At 40.7% G+C, this 26280-nt stretch overlaps 2 protein-coding genes and 1 long non-coding RNA gene across 4 annotated transcripts; 2 read left to right on the plus strand and 1 right to left on the minus strand.

Moving 5' to 3' along the window:
• The first annotated feature begins 756 nt into the window (after positions 1-756).
• LOC124307877 (vascular endothelial growth factor receptor 1-like) lies at positions 757-8564 on the plus strand. The gene is made up of 18 exons (XM_046770033.1): positions 757-875; positions 1037-1182; positions 2410-2540; positions 2663-2852; positions 3144-3277; positions 3543-3699; positions 4543-4700; positions 4890-5037; positions 5209-5335; positions 5670-5845; positions 5923-6089; positions 6235-6379; positions 6515-6649; positions 6786-6941; positions 7034-7173; positions 7248-7407; positions 7507-7610; positions 7672-8564. Exons 2-18 carry the CDS (start codon positions 1128-1130, stop codon positions 7798-7800), a joined length of 2412 nt encoding a protein of 803 aa, XP_046625989.1. The 5' UTR covers positions 757-875; positions 1037-1127; the 3' UTR covers positions 7801-8564.
• A 4022-nt stretch (positions 8565-12586) lies between these two features.
• Positions 12587-13248, minus strand: LOC124307885 (uncharacterized). The gene is made up of 2 exons (XR_006908881.1): positions 13109-13248; positions 12587-13038 (listed from the first exon to the last, which is right to left on the minus strand). It is a non-coding gene; the product is annotated as an uncharacterized LOC124307885 (long non-coding RNA).
• On the plus strand, positions 13130-25785 carry LOC124307875 (vascular endothelial growth factor receptor 1-like). 2 transcript variants are annotated; one of them, XM_046770029.1, is made up of 23 exons: positions 13130-13260; positions 16421-16551; positions 16660-16837; positions 17154-17278; positions 17476-17629; positions 17807-17955; positions 18215-18386; positions 18503-18632; positions 19044-19237; positions 19312-19478; positions 19594-19738; positions 19842-19976; positions 20099-20257; positions 20346-20473; positions 20661-20820; positions 20937-21037; positions 21105-21255; positions 21366-21593; positions 21706-21874; positions 22499-22781; positions 22882-23213; positions 23309-23414; positions 23526-25785. In XM_046770029.1, the coding sequence occupies exons 1-23, from the start codon at positions 13203-13205 to the stop codon at positions 24189-24191; spliced, it is 4221 nt and encodes a 1406-aa protein (XP_046625985.1). In that variant the 5' UTR covers positions 13130-13202; the 3' UTR covers positions 24192-25785. The 2 variants fall into 2 exon arrangements, with proteins under 2 accessions (XP_046625985.1, XP_046625986.1); XM_046770030.1 differs by having other exon boundaries at positions 22532-22781.
• Positions 25786-26280: the final 495 nt, after the last annotated feature.

Here is a 26280-nt window from a genome sequence, read left to right on the forward strand (position 1 = left end):
CTTGGTAACGAGGATCCAGAAACTTTCGCATAGAATCGAACAAACATTCAATTCTACTATGTTCGGTACGTTGAATTTTTCAATTTATGAAATGAAAACAATAATTATACACATTACGGACTTGGAATGATATTTACACCGAACCCTAGATTGATCGATTTTATATAAAATTTACCGGACCCTCGTTACGAAGTCTAAATTAATAAAGAAAATGATTGAAACAATTATTCAATCTATTGGAAGAAAATAGCGCGTATAATTCATGCACCCAAAATTCAAGTGCCGTATCAATGAAAAATTTCTCCCTGGTCGTGATGTCACGTTCTTCTTTAATAATTTTAGACGTCACGTGCTCTGTCAAAATCCGAGATGCCACGATCTTCCAGCACAATTTGATATTTCGCCTCCTCTTCCATAATTCCATCAAATTGTCGCCGTGGCGCCACAATCGTCGCCTGCGCCCTAGATCTTTCGGTTACTTTTCAAATTTCTATCAGCCACTCGTCCGCTCGACATGAAAGTTATTTGACCAATTTTTAGCGTTCGAACATTGAAATATAACGGCATCTCCGATCTGCCTATCGACATGACGTACGCACGGTATGGAAACAGCCCGTTATTGTTCAATGAAAAATTCGTAATAATTCAAGCTATTTCAATTGTCTTGTATTAAGACTGAACTCGCTTCCATCTAGCCAGGATAAATAGTACTCAATAGATGACAACGGAAAGTTCCTATTGCCAGATTGACAAACGTTAAGAAACAAATCGCGCTACCTCTTCATCGCGAGGCTCTACGGCACGCCGGTATCGTAGTGTTGTAAAGAATATCGTTGGCGTCAAGGGGGAACATAGAAAGTACCCATAATCTCTCCGTACGTTATAGTAATGTTGTCAAGTTTCACTTATCGGAACATCGTTCAAGTCGATTCGTGATCGTGTGAAATGAAATTTTACAATCGGCTAACGCAAATATAAACGTTTCAGTTGCGTAATGCGTGCCAACTTATTTTTAAGATCACGAATTTCCTCGTAGTTTTGACGTGACTCTGAAGCTCGACCGATCCTGTGAAATATTATTCCTGAAAGTCGAAGATCAAAGGCTGCTATTTTGTCAGCCATACGAGATGCGGTGCATTACGGCAACCTGGATTTTCATCCTGTTAGTAGCATTGTTAAGAGGTAATTATTGGCGTGACGTGAAATTTCGCTTTCGTGCAATGTCTGTGTTGAGGTAAGTTCATTAGTTATCGCTTTCACAGCTCATCTTTATTATCAAGGTCAACGTCCGGCTTCGCAGTTAATACTGACATAATAATTCCCGTTAATACCGAGATACTATAAATGAGTCAATAAATTGCCTTTTGATTCGTATTCTCGTCGAGACTCTCGCCTTCAGACGCTCACATTGTTTATTGTCTTAGAGTTTAGACGTTTGTTACGTATGACTTATCGAACGTGAAATCCAATCTAATCCGTGCAGAAGTTTAGGTCGATAGGCAAATCGTTTTACTTGACAAAGTGATTTCTAACCTCACCAAAACGCGAATGCTTTGCTCCGAATTACTTGGACCAGATGAATCAGATATTTTATTTAACATTTCCAATCCACACGTAGGCATGAACGAACGTATCGTCTAATAATAGTAGCTTATATTATATCCGTTATATCGCAAACTCGTCAACATATCGGTATTCGGGTGGCGTTCTGTTATGTTCGCAGGAGAATTCAAATCTTTATAAAAAATTCTGCACCAAAGTACAGAAGGGTATTTATAGTCAGTTTATATGTTGGCGCAGAGTCTTCGGGCCTCTTTAAACTACTGCGGGATTCTCTACTCCGCGGCGATGAAACTTTATTCTGGTCAATTGCAGTAATCGATCAGGAGAATATTTTTTTATCAGACCCATTTTTCCTTATCTTCGAGCATGTGCGTTCCTATATTTCATTCATTGAAGAATATCGCATGAGACGAAGTCAAGGCTGTTCAATTTCCTTTCTTTCTTTCTAAGGTTGGCTCGGCACGTGGTAAATTCTTGATTATTTTCTCGCATTCGACTATTTTTAATCTTGACATTGGATACGGGTCTCAGGTGTTGTATTTAATCACAGAAGTTCAAGTAGAACATATACATTTTATTTATTATTCAGACGACTATCCCGAGTGAGAGTTGCCGGAAAACTGACCAATTGAACGGTTGAATTGAGTGTCGAGCGCCGGTAGTCTTTAGCCGTTTGTATATCTTATTCTTCGTTAGTAAGATAAGCCTCTCGGAAAAGGACCTAACGCCTTTTCTTTCGTCGAGCCATACGCGCTAGTCATGACATGTTACACAAATTATATTCTTACTTTACAAGATTATTTATGCTCGTATTCCAACACTTGACATTGTACCTCATCCGTTTAGATACCGAGTCACGGAAGCCGACGATGATCCCTGAAAAAGAGCAGCTTGTCATTAAAGAGGGAGACGAGCTGAGATTGTCTTGTCGGGGTGACGGCCCGATTCAATTTTCCACCATGAAGCTGTCGGGAGACGTACGTACGATCCGTTATTCGATCTGTACTCAAACTCATTCATGCTCGCGATTCGTCGGTACCACGACAAGATACTAACTTGACGTTTGTTCATTAATAAAATTGCAGAAATAATTTTACAGAATCGGCAATCGAATTATACTATCGTTTCCGGTAACAATAAGGGTGAATATACCTTCGTTGTACCTCATGCAGCGGCAGTGGACACCGGATGGTACGGTTGCGCCGAGGACGGAATAACTATTATCAATGATGAGCAAACGATCGAACGTCCCGGCGAAGATATTAGTTGGATTTATGTCTTCGTGAACTGTAAGCAAAAACACCCCGACATTTACTTGAATATAAATGAAAAGTTTTTATTACCAAATTTACACAAGTTCATATGAAACAAATATGTTTGTTTGTGGACTTGTTAATATGGTACATTGCAGCACAAGATCAGAGGTCGCCAAGGCTATAGGATTGTGTGAATCTAAGATGTGGAACATGTGCTTTATCTAAATCTGCTATAAGCATTCGTTAGGATTTGCTCGCTAGATTCGCGAATCTATAACACTCAATTGACAGTAGTCATATGGTGATGTTACGTATTCTTTTCAGCCGCAAACCGATCATTTGCTAATAAAGTGAATCTTGCGGGTTCAGAGATAATCAGATTGCCTGGAAGTTCCTTTGTCATACCGTGTCGGACAACGGCGGAAGACCTGAAACCAAAATTTCTCTACTTTTATACGGTAATTGTACATCTTACGTGTACGTAAATCTTTTTTCTTCTTTTATTTTCATTTATTAAGGGAATATTATTTAATTCAACACCAAAGTGATCGAAACGTTCAAGAATTATCTTGACTTTCCAAAGAAATATCATTTATTTGTTGCAAGAAAAGAAGAAAAAAAAATCGCCTGGAACGCAACTACCGATAGAATCATCAGACTGCTGTAAACTCCGACTCACAATTTTCTCTGTAGATATTAGACGAATATTTACTATATTCACAGGAAGCAAATCCGGCGGCACACGGTTTCAGATTCGATCCGAAAATAGGATTCATTAAAGATGAAGTCGGCGTCGAGGACTACGGGGATTACACTTGTGCATATCCGTTCCCCAATAATGTCGAAAAAGACGAAGAACAGACTTATCACTTGGAGTTAGGTAATTGATAGTACATTGTGAATCAAGGGGGTAAAATGGGACTTTCGAGACTGAGGATGACATTTTCGGTACGAGTCGTAGACAAGTCGTTAACCAAAACATTGATTAATAGTCAATAAAATAAGCAAATAGGTTATCTCATTAATTTCAAGTGCAATGATGGTAAATAAAAATTTAACGATTCACGCATCACAAACATGCAATCAGCCAAACCTAATTTTAGCCGGGTTTTACAAGGAAAAGCCAGATTTTGGAGACCTGGGTTTGAAATTAAAAAAAAAAAAAACCGGAAGTTTTGCCCACCCTGACTTATATAACGGACGATGTTTTCTAAGCTTTTGAAAGTGTCGTAGGCGAAAGGTGTTTGTTACCGAAGTGCGAGGGATCCGCAACCCCCCGACGGGGTCAAGGGGCGGAGTCCCCTCCAGAGACACTAAACGTAGTTTTTGAATAATTATTAACGTAAATTACGAGATTCACTTTTAAGCCCCAGGAGTCCGAGGAGGGGTTAAAAGTATACTTTTCATCCCTAAGGATTAAAAATACTGCTTTATTCCCTGTCTAGACGCACCGAAACGCGAGGAAAACATGGTAGTGATACATAAAATGACTTTCGTCAGTCCTAGGATCTGTGTGAAACTACAAAGATGTTTGCAGAGATTTTAACTTGTTTCGTTAATATTCACTAGAAAACGATAGTTCAGTTTGACGACTACAATAGTCACTTGAATTCTACTTTTGCCGAATCGTTTTTCACCCTCCAATTATTTGGATGATTCAACAAATATCTTCACCCACAGCAATCCGTATAATGAAGTAACAAATGATGTGGTTTTTTCAAAGATCTCGACAATTTAAAGCCTCCGTTCGTCGATGAGAACGAATTTCATCACTTGGTGTGGGGAAGAAATCAGACTATCACCTGCAACATCAGTTCTGAAACTCACAACTGGGATGAGGATACTTATTACCTGAAGTGGACAGCACCGAGTTCAGTACCGGTAAGATTCACTGATAATTAACATTTTCAATGTCAGTCACCTGGAGTATAGTTGGATATTTTCTATGGCATGTAAACATTATTTCGGGTTGAGGTATTTATGTAATGATATCTCAAATGTCATTTTCTGTATATACGATACCATTAATACCTAATCGTGTACCTAAAATTGGGATTGGATGGATTTCAGGAAACAAGATTGGTTCACAAGAATCCTACCGCAGAGAGTACTCAATTGACAATAATAAACGTTGAAGAAAGTGATAGCGGGGTATATATTTGTACCGTGATGGGACAATTCAGGAGCAAAAGTACACCGATAAAGGTTCAATTTCACGGTAAACATAAAAATCGCTACATTTAAATCTATACTCTCAACACTCGTTTCTTAATCCTAGTTCACGTTTCACTTATTCTTTTTTAATGTAATATATATTTTCAAAGACTACACATTATCGATCGTATTAGATTTTCGTCGTCGACGCAAATTCTCTTATAAATTTTCCCAGATCCTAATCGTCCACATCTCAAGGTAATCGAATCCAGTGAGAATGCCACATTTGTAAACGTTACCGAAAAATCAACAGCAGTTTGGGCGATAGATATTGACACGTATCCCAAAGCAACGGTGACATGGTGAGCCTTCCACCTTACTACTTAATATTGCTTTTTCTTTATTACGCAATCATTTCCTCTTTCGAGCATTCCATGGTACAGTTTTCCTTACGTCGCTTGTGTCTGTGAATCAAATTACAACGAATGCCGCTGCCTTGGCGATGGTTGATGAAGTAAGAATAAAATATTATATTACTGACTAATGATCGGTTGGTTTCGACGTATCTTCTCTTGGGTGTCGACAGCTAACGCAGATTATTCTACGAAGTTGGGAAAGACAAGGGAAATTTAAGCGACGTTATTGAACGCTCGTTTTTGATTTCATGTATAATTCTGAAATTTATATGCGACATAGGCTCTCTAAGGACAAGACGGTAATTACCGATACAAGCAAGTACTCGCATACTGTAGATGGATTACGTCACACGTTCCAAATATCCGACGTGAGAATCACTGATGTAGGAGTCTACACGGTCCACATCGACACTTCGAACCAAACTAGAGACTGCGAACTCGTACTAATGGTTCAAGGTAAACCCTTTGAATCTGTGATTACTATTTACTAACCTGAGGAGAATTTTTTAAACTTTGTTTGATATACTTTTCAGCCGCACCGGTGGCTCACATCGGTGAATCTTCGTCATATTATGCACTGGGAGAGACCGCGAGATTTTCTTGTTATACTTCAGGTTCACCGTTACCGAATATAACATGGAGTTATTTGGAATACCCCGCTTTTCCATCAAAGACCATTGTCAATCGTGCAAATTTTTCGGCAAGTATAAATTGTTTCAACTCACCAGTTTTTTTTATCCCTCTCCGCTACCCTTGCAGTACAACGCAATTTCTACACTGATATAACTCTTCATTCATTTATTTCGTTGCGGGTGACAATAATCCAACTATCTTTTCCTGTCTAGAAAATATCAAACGAACTTTCCGAATTTTCCACCGTTGACTTGGTTTCACATGCCAATATAACGATCAACATGGCGGGAGATCTGATATGTAAAAGCTGCAACAACATCGACTGTGTCGAAGTTATTCAATCAATATTCGTTTCCGGTAAGCCTTTGTTACTGCTCGCGGTAGATCGTCGAAAATCTTTTGGCTTCTTCTATCGGGAAAAAAATCGATTGCTGTGCTATCGAAAGGATCATTTAATGGAAGTCGTTGATTAGAATTACCTGATTATCACAGATGGAAATGGATCCTTCGGTATAATTGATCCAGGCTACGTTGTGGAAGGTGATAACATCGATGTTACGTGCGGCGCTTCTGTTCACAATTATACCGATGACATTACATGGGACGTGAAGAACGCTTCCAGAAACGGTATCGTCATCAAGTTCACTGAAATTCTTTAACAATCGCGAGATTTCCAGTTAACACGGTGATATTTGTACTCTGAATGCACAAGTGGGACAGCCACAAGTCATTTATTCAAATGTCTGTGTGAAATTCATTCCAGGAAGCGTAATAATCAATAAGCGGACGACGAACTTCACGTTTCAGTCAATTCTTGTATTAAAAAATGTGCAAAAATCGGATTCAGGAGATTATTTTTGCAAAGCCGTAAATAAGAATAATCACGATGAGACGGTTGTATATCATTTGTCGGTACTGGGTATGTAAACATATTTGCTAGAACGGCTGAAGGGAAGCTGAAATTTTCATTTATACGAATACTTGTTTCTAACTGATCCTTGGCTCTTTCAGACGCGCATGCGCCGTCAATCATCGAATCGAATATGAATAATTCTGAAATTTCAATCGACCTAGGAAAGGATGAGAAGGCTACTCGTAGACTAACTTGCATTGTCGAGGGAATGCCCTTTCCAGAAATAACATGGCTCAAGGTAATTGAGTCGCGATCTACTCGGTCGAATTATGAAAAAACACCGCTTATTATCAACCTTTTGAAATTAAACAGGACGGTGAACGGCTTGAAAATAACGAACAGTACGTCATTTCACCGAACAAGTCTGAGCTGCATATAAGATACTTCTTTGGTACTGACAGTGGAAATTACTCTTGCCGAGCGAAAAGCCGTCTTGGCGTTAGTGAGAAATCTTTGAGACTTTTGATCAAAGGTAAAGTTGTAAAAAGTTGCAAAAGAAAAGTGCAACGTTTTCCAAAAAATATTATTCAGGTGTGTCGATGGAAGTATAACTGACGCATCGTGTTTCTAGAAGCACCTCGTAACAATGCAGTCTGGATCGGTTTGATCTGTGTTCTCATCGCAGTGATTGTCGGAGTGGTCATTTACATGAGATTCAAAGTAAAGCGAGAAGAGGTAAATAAAATCATCAGGCTAATGCGTAACGAGGATATTCATTACACGTCAACTGTTACAGCGTTTGAAGCAAGAGTATCGTAACATGGCACTTTCGCAACTTCAACAAAGGTCACCCGATTTCAATCTCAACGATGAAGATGAGCTGTTGCCCATTGATCAGGTCGCAACAGCGCGGCCACAACTCTAATCCGTAGAGTTTATACGCTCATGGTCGTTAAAATCTTGAAATTTAATATTAAGTTTCTAGAAACAGTCACACTAACAAACGTACCAGTTTTACAGAAATAATCTATAACACACGTATGCGTATATGTTTCTTCCATGCATCGCACGTATGGCCGACCTTGAAGTAATCGCATGATTTTCTTGCATAATAGTATATTACGATACAAGTGCGCGAAGTACGTGATTCCTGCGCGAGTGCGAGGGTCACATACCCGCGCACGTATCGTATACTATTTTTTACAACACCTGTAATGGGAAGTTCGACTCGAGAAAATTGGAACCGTGGTGGCGTAACCTGACCGTAGCTGCAACACGGCGAACGCGATCGTGGTCAAAACTCATCGCGTCAGATGGAGTTAGCTTAGCTCTGAAAACTGTATCCTGCTGAACATTACCTAACTGTTTTCAACAGTATCTAACTCTTTTAGAAATGTAGGGGAATCGGGCGCTTCGTGCATACTTTTCGGTACGCCAATCGAACTTCCCACGCAGGTGTCACAAAAAGTATCGATTCCGTCAGGGGGGCCAAGTCTTTTTCACCTTGCGTATTTCCAAGGTTCCGTGCGCTCTGAAAAGACCTATTTAGCCTCCATGATGCACAATTTACCTCTGTAGTTTTTGGAAAGATAGACTCAGTACCTGTACAGATCAGTGAAATATTTTTGTAAACTTTATATGCCTAAGTTGTTATTCAAAATACAATATAACCATTACAATTGAATTCAATTTGGAGACTCTGATATATATAGTGAATAGGTTCACACAGTTGGGAGCGTATTTTCAATTGCGGCAATATAAAATTTTACCATGTCTCGCGGTGCATGAAAAAGGTTCGTGAAAATATTCGCGTCCGCAATCGAGGAAGTTATTAAATTGGTTACTTGCATTTGGTCGCGCGTAATCGGAATCCTTGCGTGTATTTCATGCCATAATAAGTATCTGGTGGCATGCTGTTCGTTACCGAGTATAGAACAAACGCATCCGGCAGGATGTGGAATCTGCGGAGTTCCATGGAAATATGGTGTCATTTTCTGTGCGGTCGATTCCGTAACACTAAGTGGTTACGATACTTCTCAACGCTGAGTATTTAATAGTGACAACTTTACGGTGATAGATAGTCAGAAGTTGGGGAGGGGGTGTCAAAAATGCGAGAAACGAAAAAGTCGACCGGGCGAAATCCGCAAAGTCAAATTACCGAAAGTTAAAAACGTAGAAAGACCTTAAATACGAAAAGTTGTACTGTATACATAAGTATACACAAATTCATACTGAAAATTTTTCCTGAGAATGGGTAAGATTTCCAAAGCATAGCTCCAAAACTGCGGAATGACGATTTCCCAACATTTCAAATTACCGACAGTTCGAACTGTCTGCGGAGATTTGTACCTTTGAACGAAGTTGGCATTCGTAATTACAGCTGCTACGGCAATCACCGCATTTCCGATTGTTCACATGCCTAAGATATGCACTCGCATGTGTGGTATTAAAAAAGAAAAAGAAAATAATTCAATGACTAACCAAACTAACGATAAACCAAAATTGAGTGAAGTAATACGTGACTTGTGTCGTAAGAATCAAGTTCTTAATACGTATTCATGTGCGACAAGTGTTTCAAACTTGCGGCGTTACGATCGTAATATTGAACTACTGATTTGCTTCTATGCTGCTTAAACTCCGCGTACGTTCTTATTGTCATATTTTTTATCAGACATTTAACTGTCAATTATTCCAATGGATTTATTTGAACAGTTTCGCAGCAGTTTTATCAGAAATTAAATATTAGAATATGCAGCCTACGCACGTTTAGGCAAACCGCTAATTTCTACGATCATCGATCAATCTTCATAGAATTTGACGCTTGACCTTCTGCTATCGATTTTTGTATCCTCAAAGTCTTTCAGAATTGACTAGGCGCGGAATAATGTTCGGAACGGGATGTGACGAACTCGATAAATCAAGATAAATCTCGGATTGGAGAACGTGCGTTAATCGTTGTTACGCGTTCCGTTCCTGATGATTCAATGACTTCTACAATTCATTTCCATACCGGTGTGTGAAAGCTATGCGTATTATACATTTTGGTTTTTCGCTCTTCCACTCGCTTCAACTTCGCTAACAATACTGAGAATGTATGATTACCGTATCAGCAGAACACTGGTACCGATGTTCGTATTTTGAACCGCTTCGGACCGCTGAATTTATTAATTTATCCTCATGGTCATTCAAGATAATGGTTTGATGATACGGGATGTTACGTTGGATAATTGATAATTGGGCAGCACGAAGCGACATGATCGAGAAATTGAATATTTCATTGTCAGTTACGACGCTTCGGTGAAAGCTGATTTCGTAACAAGTCCCGAGCTCCAAGAAATTAACGAATATAAACTTAACGGTAACAAAGTGCCAGAGCAGCTATAGCTTGTGCAATAGACAGCGTTGATGAATTGAATTTTAGTAAGTCAGGTATTGTTGCATACGGTTCGAGACGTTGTTCCATGAAGATGATCTGCTTTCACGGGGGGTTCCACCTCTGTTTTCGGACTACCAATCGAAGACGTATGTAATCGTGATAGTCGCGCTCGTCACTCGTCATTAGTAACCGCTACGAGGAATAATGCTTTTTCACTACCGAAGGTTCTGCACCGAGTGAAAATATTATACAGACACAATCGGACCACTTATTCAATTAAAACACTCTTAGCCTCTCGATGTCAACTGATTTATTTCAACAGCGATCTTCTCCGATATCACGCCACGTCACGACACAAGATGTTTGAAAGATGATGATCGAGTTTAAAGCGTCTCTAGGTAAAGCACAACAACCACCAGCTCGTTGTTACACCACTCATTACGCAATTCGTGGAAACTCTAGTTTTCATTCGCCGTTCCGCGTTCCGTCTTCTTCGCAACTCGGTGACCGCGATAATTCTCACGTCGAGTGCGTAGTATCCAAATAATTCGCACCCGCTTTCAAATCCCATCAGTTTTTCTAAATTTCGCGACGTGTCGCCGTTTCCTTCACTCCGAGAATCCGTCTGCCACTGTTACGCTCCTGCGGTGATTGCACCGGACAAACTGTGAATCGGATGACCAAAAGCCATGCGCGAAGCCCACTCTCATGCTCGATCACCTGGATCATCAAAACTTGATCAGTGACCGTTCGTCATCCTTATCTTATTTTCCCTCGTATTGTTTGAGATGAATCGATACTGATTTTATCATATTTCTTCGTCGACTTTAGCCACCTGGAGCTTCCCTGACATCCACGTTTATTATATGGGTTTACGGTGTGTCTCCGGCACTGCGCACGCTGAGTGCAACTTGCATTATTTCCTTTCACCGTGCACGTTGCAACTAGACATTATACGGAGGTTATGGCTGATTGCACATATACGTGTACATAATTGTTGCGCAATCGAACCACCTTACATGTTTTATGACCCCTTTCATTTCAAGACGTTTCCACAATTGCGAGCAGAAGCTGAAGAGCGAGTAAGGGATGAAACAGAAAAAAGTCGAGTTGACTGTAGTTCGTCTACCGGGTACGTGCAAATGACGACGTATTTTTAGGAAGAACCGTTATTAACACCAGTAATTCTGTCTCATTTATAAATAAACGATGTAAAGTTAAATACGCAATATCAGGCGCCTACGTTAAAGTTTATCGCGCTGTGAGTACTTTTTTAACCGTAAACTCGAGGTATTTAAATTGCTGGTGGTTGATAAATTAGTTCACCAAATTAGGTTACACAAACTTGGAGAGCTTGCGAAATTATTTTACCGCGTTATCATTCGGTGGCTGGACGCAAACTAGGAACTGGGAACTGGGAACATTTCTTACTCTTCTTGAAATTCGTTCCGGCAAGCGGAACAATCGTTGGACTCTGCAGTGCATCAGAGGTGTTTTATAGATATCAGTTCAGAAATCGGACGTACGATTGGCAATTGATCTAACGCATGCACTGTAAACTGAGAAGTGAAGCTAATTATATACTTATAGAAAATTCAGTCAGATTTCGTGACAACAATGTAAACTATGAAACTTGTGCTATATTTAAACAGTTGGACTCTCGATATCACTTTTCTCATTGTTAGTGTGGAAATCAACTCTATTGCTTTTCCAAATAAATCCGTAATTAGTAGCGCATGGTCGAACGGTGTCTAAATCGAACAGCGTTCAAAGTTTAGATGAGATTATCTTACGCATTTTCTAGACTTTCTTTCACGTCATTACGTATACGTTACTGCGTTTAACCGCTCTGTTCTCATTAGTTTAACATATACATATTTTCGTCTGCGTATGTTGATTACTATGATTGTTTTACGTTGTTTATGCACTTTATCAACGCTATCAACTGGAACTTCCTGTTTTTTTTAGTAAACCGCGCGTGTACCGAACGCCTTAGAACAAGCAACCAACTTTACACAGCGGTAAGCTGCATCGCCGTCATGAAAGGGAAAAGTGGAGATGGTGCAAATTTTGTAAACTATGTTGCAGTCTTGATCGATAGTCGGGTTTATACAAACTCATTTTGCACATAGTTATGCAGTATGTAAATCAGGCGTTTGATCTGTTGCTTTTAATTAGGATTCAATTAACCTACGTAAATATTCATCATCTGCGGTTTAATAATAATTCGAACTGAAAACTAACATCGAGTATCGCTGTATTTACCGATATATTTCCCGGTATAAATTTCATCTGATGTTACGTATCGATGTTGAGAAAATCGAGAGTGGTTCTGTTTGCGCAAGATTTTTTTTTTTTTTTCGAACTGCCGTATAAACCTTACGGCATCCAAAGAATCTTATAGATCACCTGTATATACATTTTTGAAAGTATTTGAATTACGTATAATTGAACGATGTTTGAATATTTTTACTGTATAACGCGCGAAAATAACGGTCCCGTCGAAGATACCTCTGTGTACCAAATTTCCGATTCGATTATTGACCAGGAAAAATCAGGAAACCTGAGATCCTCCGAACGGAAGTCTACGCAAAAGGTGCTCGCGGATTAGACACTCATTGGATATTCATAGTCGGATTGTTCGTATATGTATTCTTTGAAAATGCATGGTGACGTCAGATGTGTAGAAACGATTCTCAGCGAGAAGGAGTGGGGCCTGTTTTACGAGATTGGAGGTTGACACAGTGTTGTGGCGAGCGCCTTCACGAAGCTAGTGAACGGTCGACCCTAGAATGAGAAAGTAATCACTGGAACTTGCGCACGTTTCGTTAAAGATAAGTGTCCGGCAAACGTCTACCTGGTAGTCGATTAATGTCGGTCGGCTGGTTACGAGCCAACTTTTACCTCGATGTCGAGATCGGACTGAACGCGCACCCGCCCAACGGAACAATATGGATCGCTTGACGTTCGTCCAGGTGTTGGTCTTCGCGATCTTCGGCCTACAGCAAGGTAACGTCAATGACTAAGTGCGCGGCTTTCGTACGGTTTTCTCATTACTCGTTAACTGTCGTTTCGTCAGGCTGCCGATCACGTGACGGAATGTTGTTCAGGTGTCGTGCCCCTCCGAACCAATGAGTATGATCTCACCTGCACGATCGTGGTTTCCGATTGGCTACGCGCCTCTTCGTTCACTCGCGAACTTACCTTCGATATTCGTGTCAAGTCGAAACGCTGAACGCATCATTGTTTGCATTACTCATACCCGCAATCACGCGGAATGTACATTTTTTCTCTTCTTCCTTATTTGCACCTTAGTTTTTCTTTCAAGTGCACCGATGTCTATGCTTACCTGTTAAATCTTACTTTTACTACTTCTCGAATCCTCAAGCTGTTTGGCATCGCTTCGGTTTGTTTCATCGTCGTTTGTCGTAACGTGATACCGACTTTTGCAGCATTCCATCATATTTTTTAATGTTTATGTCACCGTCGTTCGGAGAATTGTTACGCGCTTGCGAGATTTGGTATTGTTGCAATTATTTACGAGCGTATTACTTACTGCACAATGTCAAGATTCATTACGCAGTTTATCTTACTCGTTAAACCGCAGATTGGAAGAAAAACCCAGGTCGGATTGCATATTTACATCACATTTCTGAACTCGGCCGAGGTAACCTTTTTACTCTACTTGGATTAATCGACATACCGGGCTGATATTTATACAGGGTGATTTTTCTCCGGCTCCGAATGAGGAAGGGACTTATCACTACCGATATCCCGTCTCTTGCTTCATCACGCTGTTGTGAAAATCTAGCTCGTACGTTAAGCCGTCGATACTTAGCCTAGTCGAGTGAGGTACTGCTGACATTCGAATAGAAACAATCTGCATAATAGGACCTCGAATTTCAGTCCCTACCTCATTCGGAGCCGGAGAAAAATCACCCTGTATAAATACATATGTGAGCGATCGATGCTGCTGTCTTATTACTTGTTGGTCAAATGATGATACGTTGCCAATCTAGCCTTTTCCACCTTTCCAATAATTGAGCTCTGAACGCAATTGGTTTTATAGATTATACTTACGCGTAGTTTTATTACTCCCGCAGCTTGTTCATATTTTTTCTTCTCCTTCAATTTGACACAAATGATACAACGAGATATAGTTTCCGTTCCAGCCCAGATAAGCGTTCTCTGGTCTCTCACAACAGTTGATAGTGAGCAATTTGTTTTCAAGGCGTTCTAAGTTTCCTCTCCGTTTTAATCACTCGCACGTTATACGATGTTTCCCCTCTTATCGTCGGAATTAGTTGGCGGATGATTTTCGTTTCGTTCTTGTTTGTTTCTCATAAAATCACTCCAAATATTGTTGAAACAACGGCGCAGGGCGACTCAACTCTGATGGTATGACCTGTTGGTTGATTTTATTCAAATCTATAACCAACATTCGTGCGGTATGTAACAATTTGTTGATTGATTACTTGCGACAGAGCCTAGAACAGAGCCACGCTGTGACTTATTGAATTGGAATTATCTTCACTCTGATAAGTGTCTGAATGTTTTTGTTTTCTTTTTCTCTTTTCTTTCCGAATGTCCTACAATCAAGAAAGTACAGCCTGCCGGATGTAACCAAGCGAATATCTCACTCCCTCTTCCTTTCAGTGATCAGCGGGCGGGGATACCGCGCCCTTATCAGCTACCGTTCGTGCGTTTGACTCTTGAAAATCTTTCTCTACCGGAAAATATTTAAATTTAACTACACCACTGCAGGTGCCCAGATTATTTTCCGGATGTTTTGCTTGGACGGTGAAAAAACAGATCTTAATCTTTTCGCTCCGACCTGTTCTTGGCGATTCTTTGAACGATGCTGTAACCGTAATTCGATAAAACTCGAAAACACTGCAATGATTGCAGCGCGATGAATGAAGAAAAAAGCTGTTTGCGTGAACTAAACTCCTCGAAAATTCACCATTTGAAGACGGTTCCGTTTTAGAAGGAACTTAATCACGTGAAACTGCTAAAAGATTTACAGAATGTGGTTTCGTCTGGTTAGGCAAATATTGATATTCAATTTTTTTACCAGCTTGCGAAGTTACGAATTATGGATCGAGCCGCGCAATGAATACGAGTGAATCTTTCAACTTCGTTTTCTTATATTTTTCGGCTCCTTTCACCGCTTTCCTATTTTTCACTGCAGCCAATAAGTCGGAACCAATGTTTTATTTTCTCGTTGCGGCAAAAAATAATCTTTACTGATTGTGAGGAAAGACCGAGGTCCGCGGGAACTTGTGCCGCAGACTGATCATTGTTGGCACTTGCGATACCTACGATACGTTGTCAGACGAATAAAATGCATGGAAATTATGTAAAATTCGGAAAAAATGACTTGTGCTGAATACAGCTTCTTTGGTTTCGCCAGCTGTTTTGCTTTGTAAAATGCTTGGTATTGCGCAGCCTACGTAGGCATAGAAATACTCTACATGTTTGATACTGCGAACATAATTATCGCTGGTGGAAGAAAGAGAGAGATGAACGTTGTACTTCCTGTGTGGTAGCACGCTTTACCCTGTTTTGTGATTACGTACTTTCCAGGATTCAAACGCAAACCGAGCGTATCCGCAGGACGTGGGAATAAGAGTGTTTCTCAGAATAAAATGTTTTCATCTTTTATGGTCTGGCTCTTACTTACCGTGGATGTTAAAGTCTCTTTTATGAATCTGAATACACGTAGTCGATGCGTAGTAATTCTTTAGATGCGCGGAATGCGATAAGCCATCATCTCGAATGGATCGAGGTTAACAGGCACGCCCTATTGTATGTAAGATAGGAAAGAATCGAAGAAACTTAGACTTGTGTCAGGTACTCGAAGATACAAGTCAAACTCAAAAGAGAAGGCCAAGAACCTGATCTGTAGAAGGGAACTGCTAGTACCTCGCGTGAAAATTTCTACAATGACGACCCGAAGGCGTGGATAACTACGCAGGTTACATATTATAGTGTAGGGTATATTTTCATAGCGAAATTTCGACGGGATTTGCATCGCAATTGTCAAGTATAATCGAGGGGGGTGAATCATCGATTATTTGAATGCGAAGTATCGAATGTATCGACCAGTGGCATAATTGAGCAGCGTGTAACGTATATAACGAATAATCATACCAAGTTTCTTTGGCAGGTGACACGGCATGGAAACCGACAATGATTCCTGAAACGGAGGAGCTTCTTATCCAAGAAGGAGGCGAACTGAGAATATCATGTCGGGATGACGACCCTATTCACTTTTCGTCTATGAATCTTTCGGGAAATGCACGTATCGGTTTTTATACTCGAACTCATCGTCAGTTACGCTCACAATTCGTTGGCGGCACGACGAGATCTCGAATAACATTCGATACAACAACTTTGAATTTACAGAGAAATCATACCATCATCGATGAAGCTTCCGGCGAATATACTTTCGTTATTCATCATGCATACGCGAACGATACAGGATGGTACGCTTGTGCAAGGGAAGGTGTCGAGATCAGGAATAACGAGCAAACCATCGATCATCCCGACGAGGAGATCTCTTGGATTTACGTTTACGTAGAATGTATGTAATAAAAAACACTTGTTCACTTACGGAGCAGAACTTTTGGCGACAAATCTTACAAGTGTTGCGAGTGACGGCCGTTAGAATATAAAAAGCTCTTATGCAATGTACGTCGCATCCTGAAAGGGTTGAAGTTATTCTGTGACTTGGTGGAAGTTGACTGTCCGCAACATCATTTTACTTGGTGAACTCGTATTAAAATGAAGGAATTGAAAGAGAAATTCATCACGTGCTGTTGATAAACGCTTGTAGGAAGAGTTTGGAGAAGTGTGTACGCCTATTTTTAAAATGTATTTCTATTCATCTATAATTTTAGCTACGGAACCGTTTGCCCTCGCGCCTCATTTTGATACGTTAAAGATTAGAGTGGGAACAACAGGAGTCATTCCATGTCGGCCGACGTCACCGAGCTATCAAGTGGAACTCCACATGACGTTCGGTGTAAGTGATTGTCTATATGAAGTGAAAAATTAACGAGATTGTTCCGCACGGAAGAAGAAGAAAGTCGATTAAATCGGTATCGTAGAATGCGACAGACGGGAGAACGCAGAGTGACGAGTATCCGTGAAATTTATGATCATCTTCCTACCTACGTAAATTAATGTTGAAGATACTAAATACTTGACCGCTATTCACAGGGTTCAGAGCCACCCGAAAACCCCGAATTCGACCCAAAAATTGGATTCATCCTGAGAAATGTTTCACTGGCGCAGACAGACGAAGTCTATAATTGTAAAATCTATGGTAAAAGTAACCCGGACAACGAACCATCGTATACTTTACTCGTGACAGGTGAGTTTTAAAAATTTTTCAAGCTTATAATCGACCCAATTATGTATTCCTAGTGGATTTCCCGAGTGACTTCCATTCTTTGCATCCAATACCTCTACAAATGTTCCTCCAACTCACCATGTTCGGTCGAGTTCGGTTCGAAATTACTGAGGATTTGTTTTTTCTCCTTCCTGCGAGAAGTGTCGAAAAAATTGCCAAAGCCGAAAATCGACGAAGCTGCGTTGCATCACGTTGTGTGGGGTGGAAATCAGACATTGACGTGCTCGGTTGTTATGGCCGTAGGTGACCTATTTCTTCTGTCATGGAAATATCCTTCTTCGGTCCCGGTGAGTTTTAGCAACAATTATACTCAGGTCGCAAAACATTGTTGTCTGTTCTGATTTTCATGACGAATCGTCCGAAACTTATAAATATTATGTTCTTTTCTCGAACTTGTGATATACTACGCCTGACAATATCCAATTCTCAGGTGGGTAAATATCGGCGATTTTAATCTTTGTTTCTTAACTCCTGCAACATTAGTTCATCTCTAGCATGTTATTAATTACCGCGATGGCGTGAATACGGTGGAAAATAATATTTCAGAAAGACAGACTCATTGATTACGAAGTAACGGATCCTGGGAAAAATAACGTGACTCACACCGTCTTCCTCACAATCGTGAACGTTCAGGAACATGACGGTGGTGAATATATTTGCAGCTTGGAGGATGATTCGAATAACGTAGCATTCGAAACAACACACCTTAGAATTTGGGGTGAGCACAAGTACCGTTACGTTCTATTTTAATTCAGTCTCTATTCTCTTTTGACCTTTCAGATACGAGGATTTTCATAATAACTTGATCAATCGATCCATTTAAAATTTCCCTAGATCCAAATTACGTGTACCTTAATGTGAGCCTGGATGATGATAAGAGCGCTTCGTTGCAATTACGCGAAGGAGGGGCTGCTCGTTGGAAGATAACTGTCGACAGTTATCCAGAAAACGTTACTTGGACATGGTGAGTTGCATCTCATCGTCAGAACGACGTTTACTTGGTAGTGTACTCACGTTTCGACGATGCTTAAAATTGTTTTTTTTTTTTTATTTCGAGATTGAAAATGTAGGTGTATGGTAATTTGAGAAAAAGAAGAAAATAGGAAAGAGACTGTGAGTACTTATTTTTACGAGAAATTCATTTTTGCTGACCAATATCTTTATGAAATGATGGTTTCGATCAAGCGAATTATCAGTTGGTCATTCAGGCAACTACGTCTGCAATCTTTTGAGTACAATTTTCTCACCTCCGATTTTCTCGCAAAAGAATAGCACCCACCATAAGCGACGGAATCCGAACAAAACACTTGAGCCTTCCTTCAACGCAAAATACACCGCCATTGCATTGATAAATACATGTTTACTGTCGATACAGGTTCAAAGGTAATTCTGCCGATCCAATTAAAGACGTCACATCGGTCGAAAAAAGCAAATACTCTCACATCCAATATGGAAAAGTGCACGTCTTCAAAATAGCTCGCCTTAGTGTACACGATACGAGCAATTACACAATTAGAGTAGCCACTCAAAATAACATGACCGACGTCGTCCTTCATTTGAATGTCGAAGGTGAGATATTTCGGCGAATACTCCGTATTTTTCGAATTCCACAGTCGTCGCTAATAATTCGTGGTAATTTACAGCACAGCCAATTGCTCACATCGCGAACACCTTGTCATACTTCATGCCTGGCCAGTCTGCCTACATCATTTGCAAAATTCTAGCCAATCCAGAAGCTAATGTGACATGGATGTATCGGGAATACCCAAAGTTTCCCAGCAAAAGCGACTCAAAATCCATAATTTTATCGGCATGTACCATTTAATTTTACCCGATCAATTCTGTTCGTGTAGGTTGTCGTTGCACGTTAACATGTATAACGTGAGTTTCTTGATTGTAAGATTGATAATAGTTTCTTCAACCAGGACGTCGCGACCAGTGTTGCTAAGGGCGAGCCGTTTACTATGTTTTCGCACGTGTCGGCAAAGATCAACGAGACCGGTGATCTGACGTGTAAAAGCTGTAACGCAATTAATTGTACGGAGGTTACCGAACTAATTTATGTTTCCGGTACGTTCGTTCCCTCGTTTGTTTATCTCTGAGATTATTTCCACTCTCGTGAAAATAGATTTTTCACTAACGGATCGTATTTTCCGTTCTATGATTTTGGTAGACGTGGCTTCGTCTTTTGATATATTGCATCCGAAATCGGTCGTGGAAGGTGACAACATCAGTCTTACATGTGGAGCTTCGGTTTATAACTACAGCGATAGCATCAGATGGGACAACGTCACTGATTTCAAGAATGGTAGGTTTCCCGAGATTCTTTCGAATTGTTATCGAAATCTCCACGTGCGAGTACTCGAAATTCACACTCAGAGATGTTACCGAATCGGCTTCGTTGCAATATATTTATCAAATTTCTTCCAGGAAGGATATCGGTTGTGAACAAAACTACAAAGTTCACCTATCAAGCGATACTTAAAATACGTGACGTACAGAAATCCGACTCGGGAAATTATACTTGCCACGCATTTGATCTGGGTAATAACAACGAGGAACCGATGACCTACTTCTTGACCGTGAAAGGTACGTACGGCTTATACTCGTTCTCAGATTGAAAGGATGTTCGAAGTATCAGGACATTCGTTCACCCGGCGTGTCGTTCGTGTTTCAGATGCGTACGCACCGTCCATTTATAAGACGAATCTGAATAATTCTCAGATAGTGAAAGAGAAAAAGGATAATATGCGTCTAACGTGTCACGCCGATGGAATGCCAGAACCAAGTGTAACCTGGTTAAAGGTAAAATTTCACAAACTTCCTATACCAACCTCCTTTCCGTACAGTACGTTTAGAAACGGTTTTTCGCGTCGAGTGATCAGAGAGTGTTAACACCGGAATAAATGACTATGACGCTCGATCAACAGAATGCGATTAGTTTTTCTAGTTTGGTTAGAAAACCTCGTAATTGTTTTGTTAAACTTCGTAGGATGGTCATCCGCTAAAAAAGGGTCAGCAGTACGAAATTTCATCAGACAATTCCACGCTTCGTATACGGTACTTTTTGGATGAAGACAGCGGGCATTACGCGTGTCGAGCAGAGAACCGTATCCGATTCGTCGAGAAATACGTGGACATCGTAGTCGAAGGTGGATCTTGTGCAACGATGACACGACGTTTTATCACTGACAATAAGATTAACGTTCTCCTTGCATAAATGTCTTCTGGACAACGTGCAGAACTAACCACTCTGTACCATTTTCAGGTAACGGAAGCAACCTAATATGGATCAGTTTAATTTGCTTCCTTATCGTAGTTATCATCGTTGTCATCGCTTACATGGGATACAGAGTACACCGTGAAAGGGTAAGTGTGAACCTTGGACTACCAACGGGTAGCGGAATACGATATTGTTCATTGAGATTTCTTACAGCTGATGAAGAAAGAGTTGCTCGAGGCTGGCCTGACGCATTTCGAAGAAGGTGCCGTCGAGTGTTTGAATCCCGATCTGACGATCGACGACCAGGCCGAGCTATTACCCTACGATAAGAAATGGGAATTTCCGCGGGAAAATTTGAAACTCGGTACGTTGCAGTGCTCTCCGACAGTAAGGTTCGGCGAATGTGTCGTTCAACAGCCGACAGGCGTCGGTCGATTGATGTTTGCAATATCTCGTAACTGTATATCGTGTCAGGTAAACAACTGGGAAGCGGTGCATTCGGTGTAGTGATGAAAGCTGAGGCACGGGGCATTTGCGTCGATGGCGAGGATACCACTGTCGCGGTGAAAATGGTTCGAAGATCGGCGGAACCGAGTTACATGAAAGCTCTCTCCAGCGAACTCAAGATCATGATTCACCTCGGTCGGCACTTGAACGTCGTCAATCTGCTCGGGGCTTGCACCAAGACCATCCTTACCAAGCGTAAGTTCTGCCTTTTTCATCGGCAACTTGGTCGTACGTGGTTCCCACCACGTTGACATAGCGGCAATCGGTGAAAGATCGTCAACCATTATTATTTTACTGATTCCCAAAGGTGAGCTTTACGTCATCGTCGAATATTGCCGCTTTGGGAACTTGCACAACTATTTGCAGCGTCACCGAGCAAGTTTCATCGACCAAATTGATCCTGCTACGCAAAAAATTGATCCAAACATTGGTATGGAGCGTTTGACCCGAAGTGAAAGTATCGGAAGTCAGAATAGGTATGCAATACGTACCTTGCGTCGATAGACCTACATGCTTTTATTAATGAACCATCGCCGTAGTTCTTGTGGTACTGGATTATCTCCCAAATTTCACTGAATGTTATCTGCTTCTCTCCGGTGCCTCGTGCGCTCTCTGAAATATTTTTTCGACTCATGCGAACAAGTTGATCCCATTTGCAACGAAGCAACATGTATTTCATTCAGAAACGGGCCCAAATGTTAGTTCCTGTGTGGCTGTGATATGATGTTTTCCGCTCAACCTTATATTAACCACATCTAATACTTGAAAAAAATCGCGTCTCTTGAATGTACCTACTTCAATATTCCGTCCAACTTATCGAATATCAAACCCTATTATATGCTTACATAGCTGAACTAAAACTAAATGTCGAGCGGAATATTTAATTCGATGTGAAATCACAACTGCGTCGGTCCAAACGAACCTTTGACTCGACATTCCCCACTTCAGGGTTTATGCGATGCAAGCGTGGACGCAATCCTAATTCACTTATCGTAACGTAGTAGCTTAGATTTACAATTTTAACAATAGTCTGATAACAATGGTAAAAGGTGCATGCAATCTGTTGGCTAACACGGTGTTGTTTTCCCCCGACCACACAGGATAAAGTACGCAGCGTTGTCCTTTTCCCGTAGCGTCAGTGTAAAGTCATCGGATAGCAATAGTGGCTCCGAACTAGTCGATTATCGTCAAGCGACAGAATTCGGAGACGTGAACATGGCGCCTGACGGTGGCGTCTTGAGCAACAATTCGGTACAACCTGGATGGAGATCGAATTATCGGGGTGATTACAAGGAACATAATTTGAAACCAATATCTACGCAAGATTTACTCTGCTGGGCCTGGCAGGTGTCACGTGGTATGGACTATCTAAGCAGTAGAAACGTGAGTGACACTCGTAACTCGTAAATTTCAGGTTTCATCGAGCCGTTGAACTGCGTCGCCCCAAAAAATTCCGACATTTTTTCAACCCATCGTGTTTCAGGTCTTACACGGCGATTTAGCAGCGAGGAATATACTGCTCGCCGACGATAATGTCGTAAAGATTTGCGACTTTGGCTTGGCCAAGAACATGTACAAGGACGACAATTACAAGAAGAAGGGAGACGGCCCCTTGCCGATAAAATGGATGGCGATTGAATCGATCAGAGACAGGATATTCTCGACTCAGTCGGATGTCTGGTCCTTCGGGATAGTCTTGTGGGAATTTTTCACTTTGGCACGTACTCCGTATCCCGGAATGGAGGCTGAAAAGCAGTATGACAGACTTATCGAAGGATACCGCATGGAGAAACCGGAACATGCTACTGACGAGATGTGAGCTAACAAAATAATCTATTCGCGTGGGAAGGTGATAATCCATACTTACATGTGCCGATAACAAACCTTCGATCGTTGCGGTCAATTTTCAGATACGCCTGTATCCAACAGTGTTGGAAGGCCAAACCCTCCCTGCGCCCCACGTTTCCAGAGCTTGTCGAAAGACTCGGTACTCTGTTGAACGAAAGTGTTAAAATGGTGAGTTGGCCGAGCGGGGAAAATCCGTTGGAGGAGAACCCTTCGAGATTCGTGAAATTCCGTATGACGGCAACTGGGGAATATTACTGTGACGATGCTTGTGCGTTTCAGGTTTATTTCGAGCTGAACACTCCGTACATGGACATGAACACTGTGAACTTGGCAAGCGGGCAAAGCGATTATTTGACCATGATGTCGGCTCCGAGCCACGATTATCACAATTCGCCCGAGCCGTCGTGGGAGTCTCGCCCGGATTCAGCCTACCTGTCGATGAGTCCGCTGAACAAAAGCACCGAGCCTGAAATTTTCAGCCCCCGGCCGACGGTCTGCGAAACCCACTTCGACTTTTCTCCACTCGACAAGACCACTCCGATAAATTCGGATTCGGAAGACTGCGTTGAGTCAGCGCCGATGCTCACCCCCGAAGAGCCCTACTTGAACCCCATAAACGTGCAACAGAGAAGGGCCGAATTCGTCAAGCAACAAAAGGAAAAAAATCCCAGCACAACAAACTTGGACTACTGCAATGTCGCCAACAGCCAGCCGAACAATCAGATATCCAACTCGACGAGCACGTCGGATCGGAATTTGAACAAATCAAACATGCAGAACGTTTATGCGAATCAGGCGCCTCCGCCCATAATTACAGGGCATGACAATTACGTCAATATGCCCCAGCAAAAAAATGAACGAGTTAAGGATATGGTCGACAGTTTCAGTAACCCAAGCTATGTGACCATGTCGAAATTGGAACTACAAAACAGGCAAATTGTGTAACATGTTATTGGCCAATTTTCAAATACGTCGAGTGCCATAATGACTTTTTTTTTTTTTACTATCGACGCAACGTTTGAAATTTAATTTGCCCAATCTGCCCATTAGTGTTCAGTCGTTCTGTTTTCATTTCTCCTCATCGTATTATTGAACTTGAACAGTAATTGTAAATCATATTAGGAAATTTAAGGAAATTCTGATCATACGTCTTTCTTCCAACTTCATATCCGTTGTACATTATCCATTAATGTGAAAAATTGTCATCAACATTGCACTGTTATTTTCGTTTTACTAGCTTTTACGACGTCGCAAAATATAATTTTCTAGACGCCTTTCGATCTGCTCGGAATATTTATACCAGTTTCCGAGATAGCAGATTATTTTTCTGATGAAAATTAATTGTAAGTACTTATATCCATACAGACTGTAGATTCTAAGATCCCGTGAGTGAAAAATTCTTAACCCAGTGAGTTGGGTAATTTTCACTATTGAATTAGAGTAAGTTCTCTCAATTATGATGTGATCTCAAATACTTGCGTCACCTGCATTTTCGTAGTACAGAGCAGGCGTTACAGTAACCTTAACAGTACTGAACAAACAAAGGCGTTGCATTTCATAATTCTTTTCTACGTTATGCTATTATCGATAATGCGGTTTGTTTTAAAGCCAACCAGATTGATCATCTCAATTTATTTATACATATCGAATGCCAAACACGATGACTCTCCATGTTACTCATCGATATTTTATAGCCCATTGGTAATTTTTCAATTGAGTAACACGTCCCACGCTTGCGATATCTGTCAAGGTACAAAACCTTTTTATTTTATTATGCTATTTTAACGAACAAGGGGAACACACGAATTTGGGATGACGAATTTTGATAAAATTTGCGCCGGTGAAACTAGATCGAATTTTTCATCAGACCCATATTTTTTTCATTTCATGGGTAGCGGTTTACGATAAATGACGCATGACTTGTTTTATGAAAAATTTGTCATTCGTCTTTTTATTACTTTCAAGTACATTTTAATGAAATTATTTTCTTCCAACAGTTAATTTATCGTATCGTTAAACTTGTCATTAAAAATAAATATATACAATCCGGGTGTCATGATCATCGTACGTGTCTACTTTTTCGTGCGCCATTCAGAAAACATAATTCGTTGACATTCGTGATGACATTTCTAGATTCGGTTAATTTTGCTGCGAACCAGGCGTATATTGCAGCATGTCTCGGGAAAGCGGAGCAGATAATGCACAGGGAACGGTGAGAAATACGTCTAGTTTCACTAATTCAAGTTTCATAAAGATCGGTCATTCCGGATGCGTGGTTTAATGTGTAGAAATGTGTGCGTGGTATTCACGTTGACAAGCACTTTGAATAAGTTGTATCTGAATAATTTTAAGGAAAACCGTGATGATCGTTTTCAATGAATTCACGATGAATATTACTTATTGTTAGTAAATAGCCGAGGTACGTCCTGATAAAGAAGTAAATATGTATAAATTTACCATATATTACGTTTTTTATAGACTTAGGCCAGTATCATGATAAAAATTTGAAATAAAGATCTTACGGAAGCCTTGCAAACGACAACTTGAACACTTATTTAATTTACCCACGTAAATGTTTCACGAGACAGGACAGAGTAGCAATCGGGATCGGGGGAGAATTCGTCGCGGGGATAATGATACGATGTGACGTTGAGAGTGAAGAAGATTTTCCAAGTTATTATTGGTCTTTGTTCGCAGTATTGAGTTCGTCGTGTATTCAACATAAAAAATCATATCGTACACTCTTTTGTCCGAGTAGCGTCAGTCATGGGCGGAACTCGATTTACCACATGGTAAAAGAGCGCGAGTTCCTTGTCACGCTGTAAACAAATACTCGTTACATTATTTGCTAGGACATTATAACTTTTCTTCGCGATATTCTTCAACGTAGCACCATGCGGAAAAAAAAAGAATACTGTGATTTGCGGTATTAAACGTTCGTCGAATATTTGCGACGGTTAAGCGAAAATTATGAAAACTTGATAAGAGGTACATGAGGGAGGGGATTTGGTAAATTTATTTTCCGTCAATTACA

Source organism: Neodiprion virginianus, chromosome 6, assembly GCF_021901495.1.
Source record: "Neodiprion virginianus isolate iyNeoVirg1 chromosome 6, iyNeoVirg1.1, whole genome shotgun sequence".
Taxonomy (NCBI): Eukaryota; Metazoa; Arthropoda; class Insecta; order Hymenoptera; family Diprionidae; genus Neodiprion; species Neodiprion virginianus.

What these genes read in the sequence shown, in the direction of transcription:
- LOC124307877 (XM_046770033.1), top strand. Translation starts at nt 1,128, where the DNA reads ATGCGGTGCATTACGGCAACCTGGATTTTCATCCTGTTAGTAGCATTG. An exon ending in ATATCATTTGTCGGTACTGG is followed by an intron (nt 6,942 to 7,033) that starts GTATGTAAACAT and finishes TGGCTCTTTCAG; the next exon opens with ACGCGCATGCGCCGTCAATC. An exon ending in TCAAAGTAAAGCGAGAAGAG is followed by an intron (nt 7,611 to 7,671) that starts GTAAATAAAATC and finishes CAACTGTTACAG; the next exon opens with CGTTTGAAGCAAGAGTATCG.
- LOC124307875 (XM_046770029.1), top strand. Translation starts at nt 13,203, where the DNA reads ATGGATCGCTTGACGTTCGTCCAGGTGTTGGTCTTCGCGATCTTCGGC. An exon ending in CTATGAATCTTTCGGGAAAT is followed by an intron (nt 16,552 to 16,659) that starts GCACGTATCGGT and finishes TTGAATTTACAG; the next exon opens with AGAAATCATACCATCATCGA. An exon ending in CGAACTAATTTATGTTTCCG is followed by an intron (nt 19,739 to 19,841) that starts GTACGTTCGTTC and finishes TGATTTTGGTAG; the next exon opens with ACGTGGCTTCGTCTTTTGAT.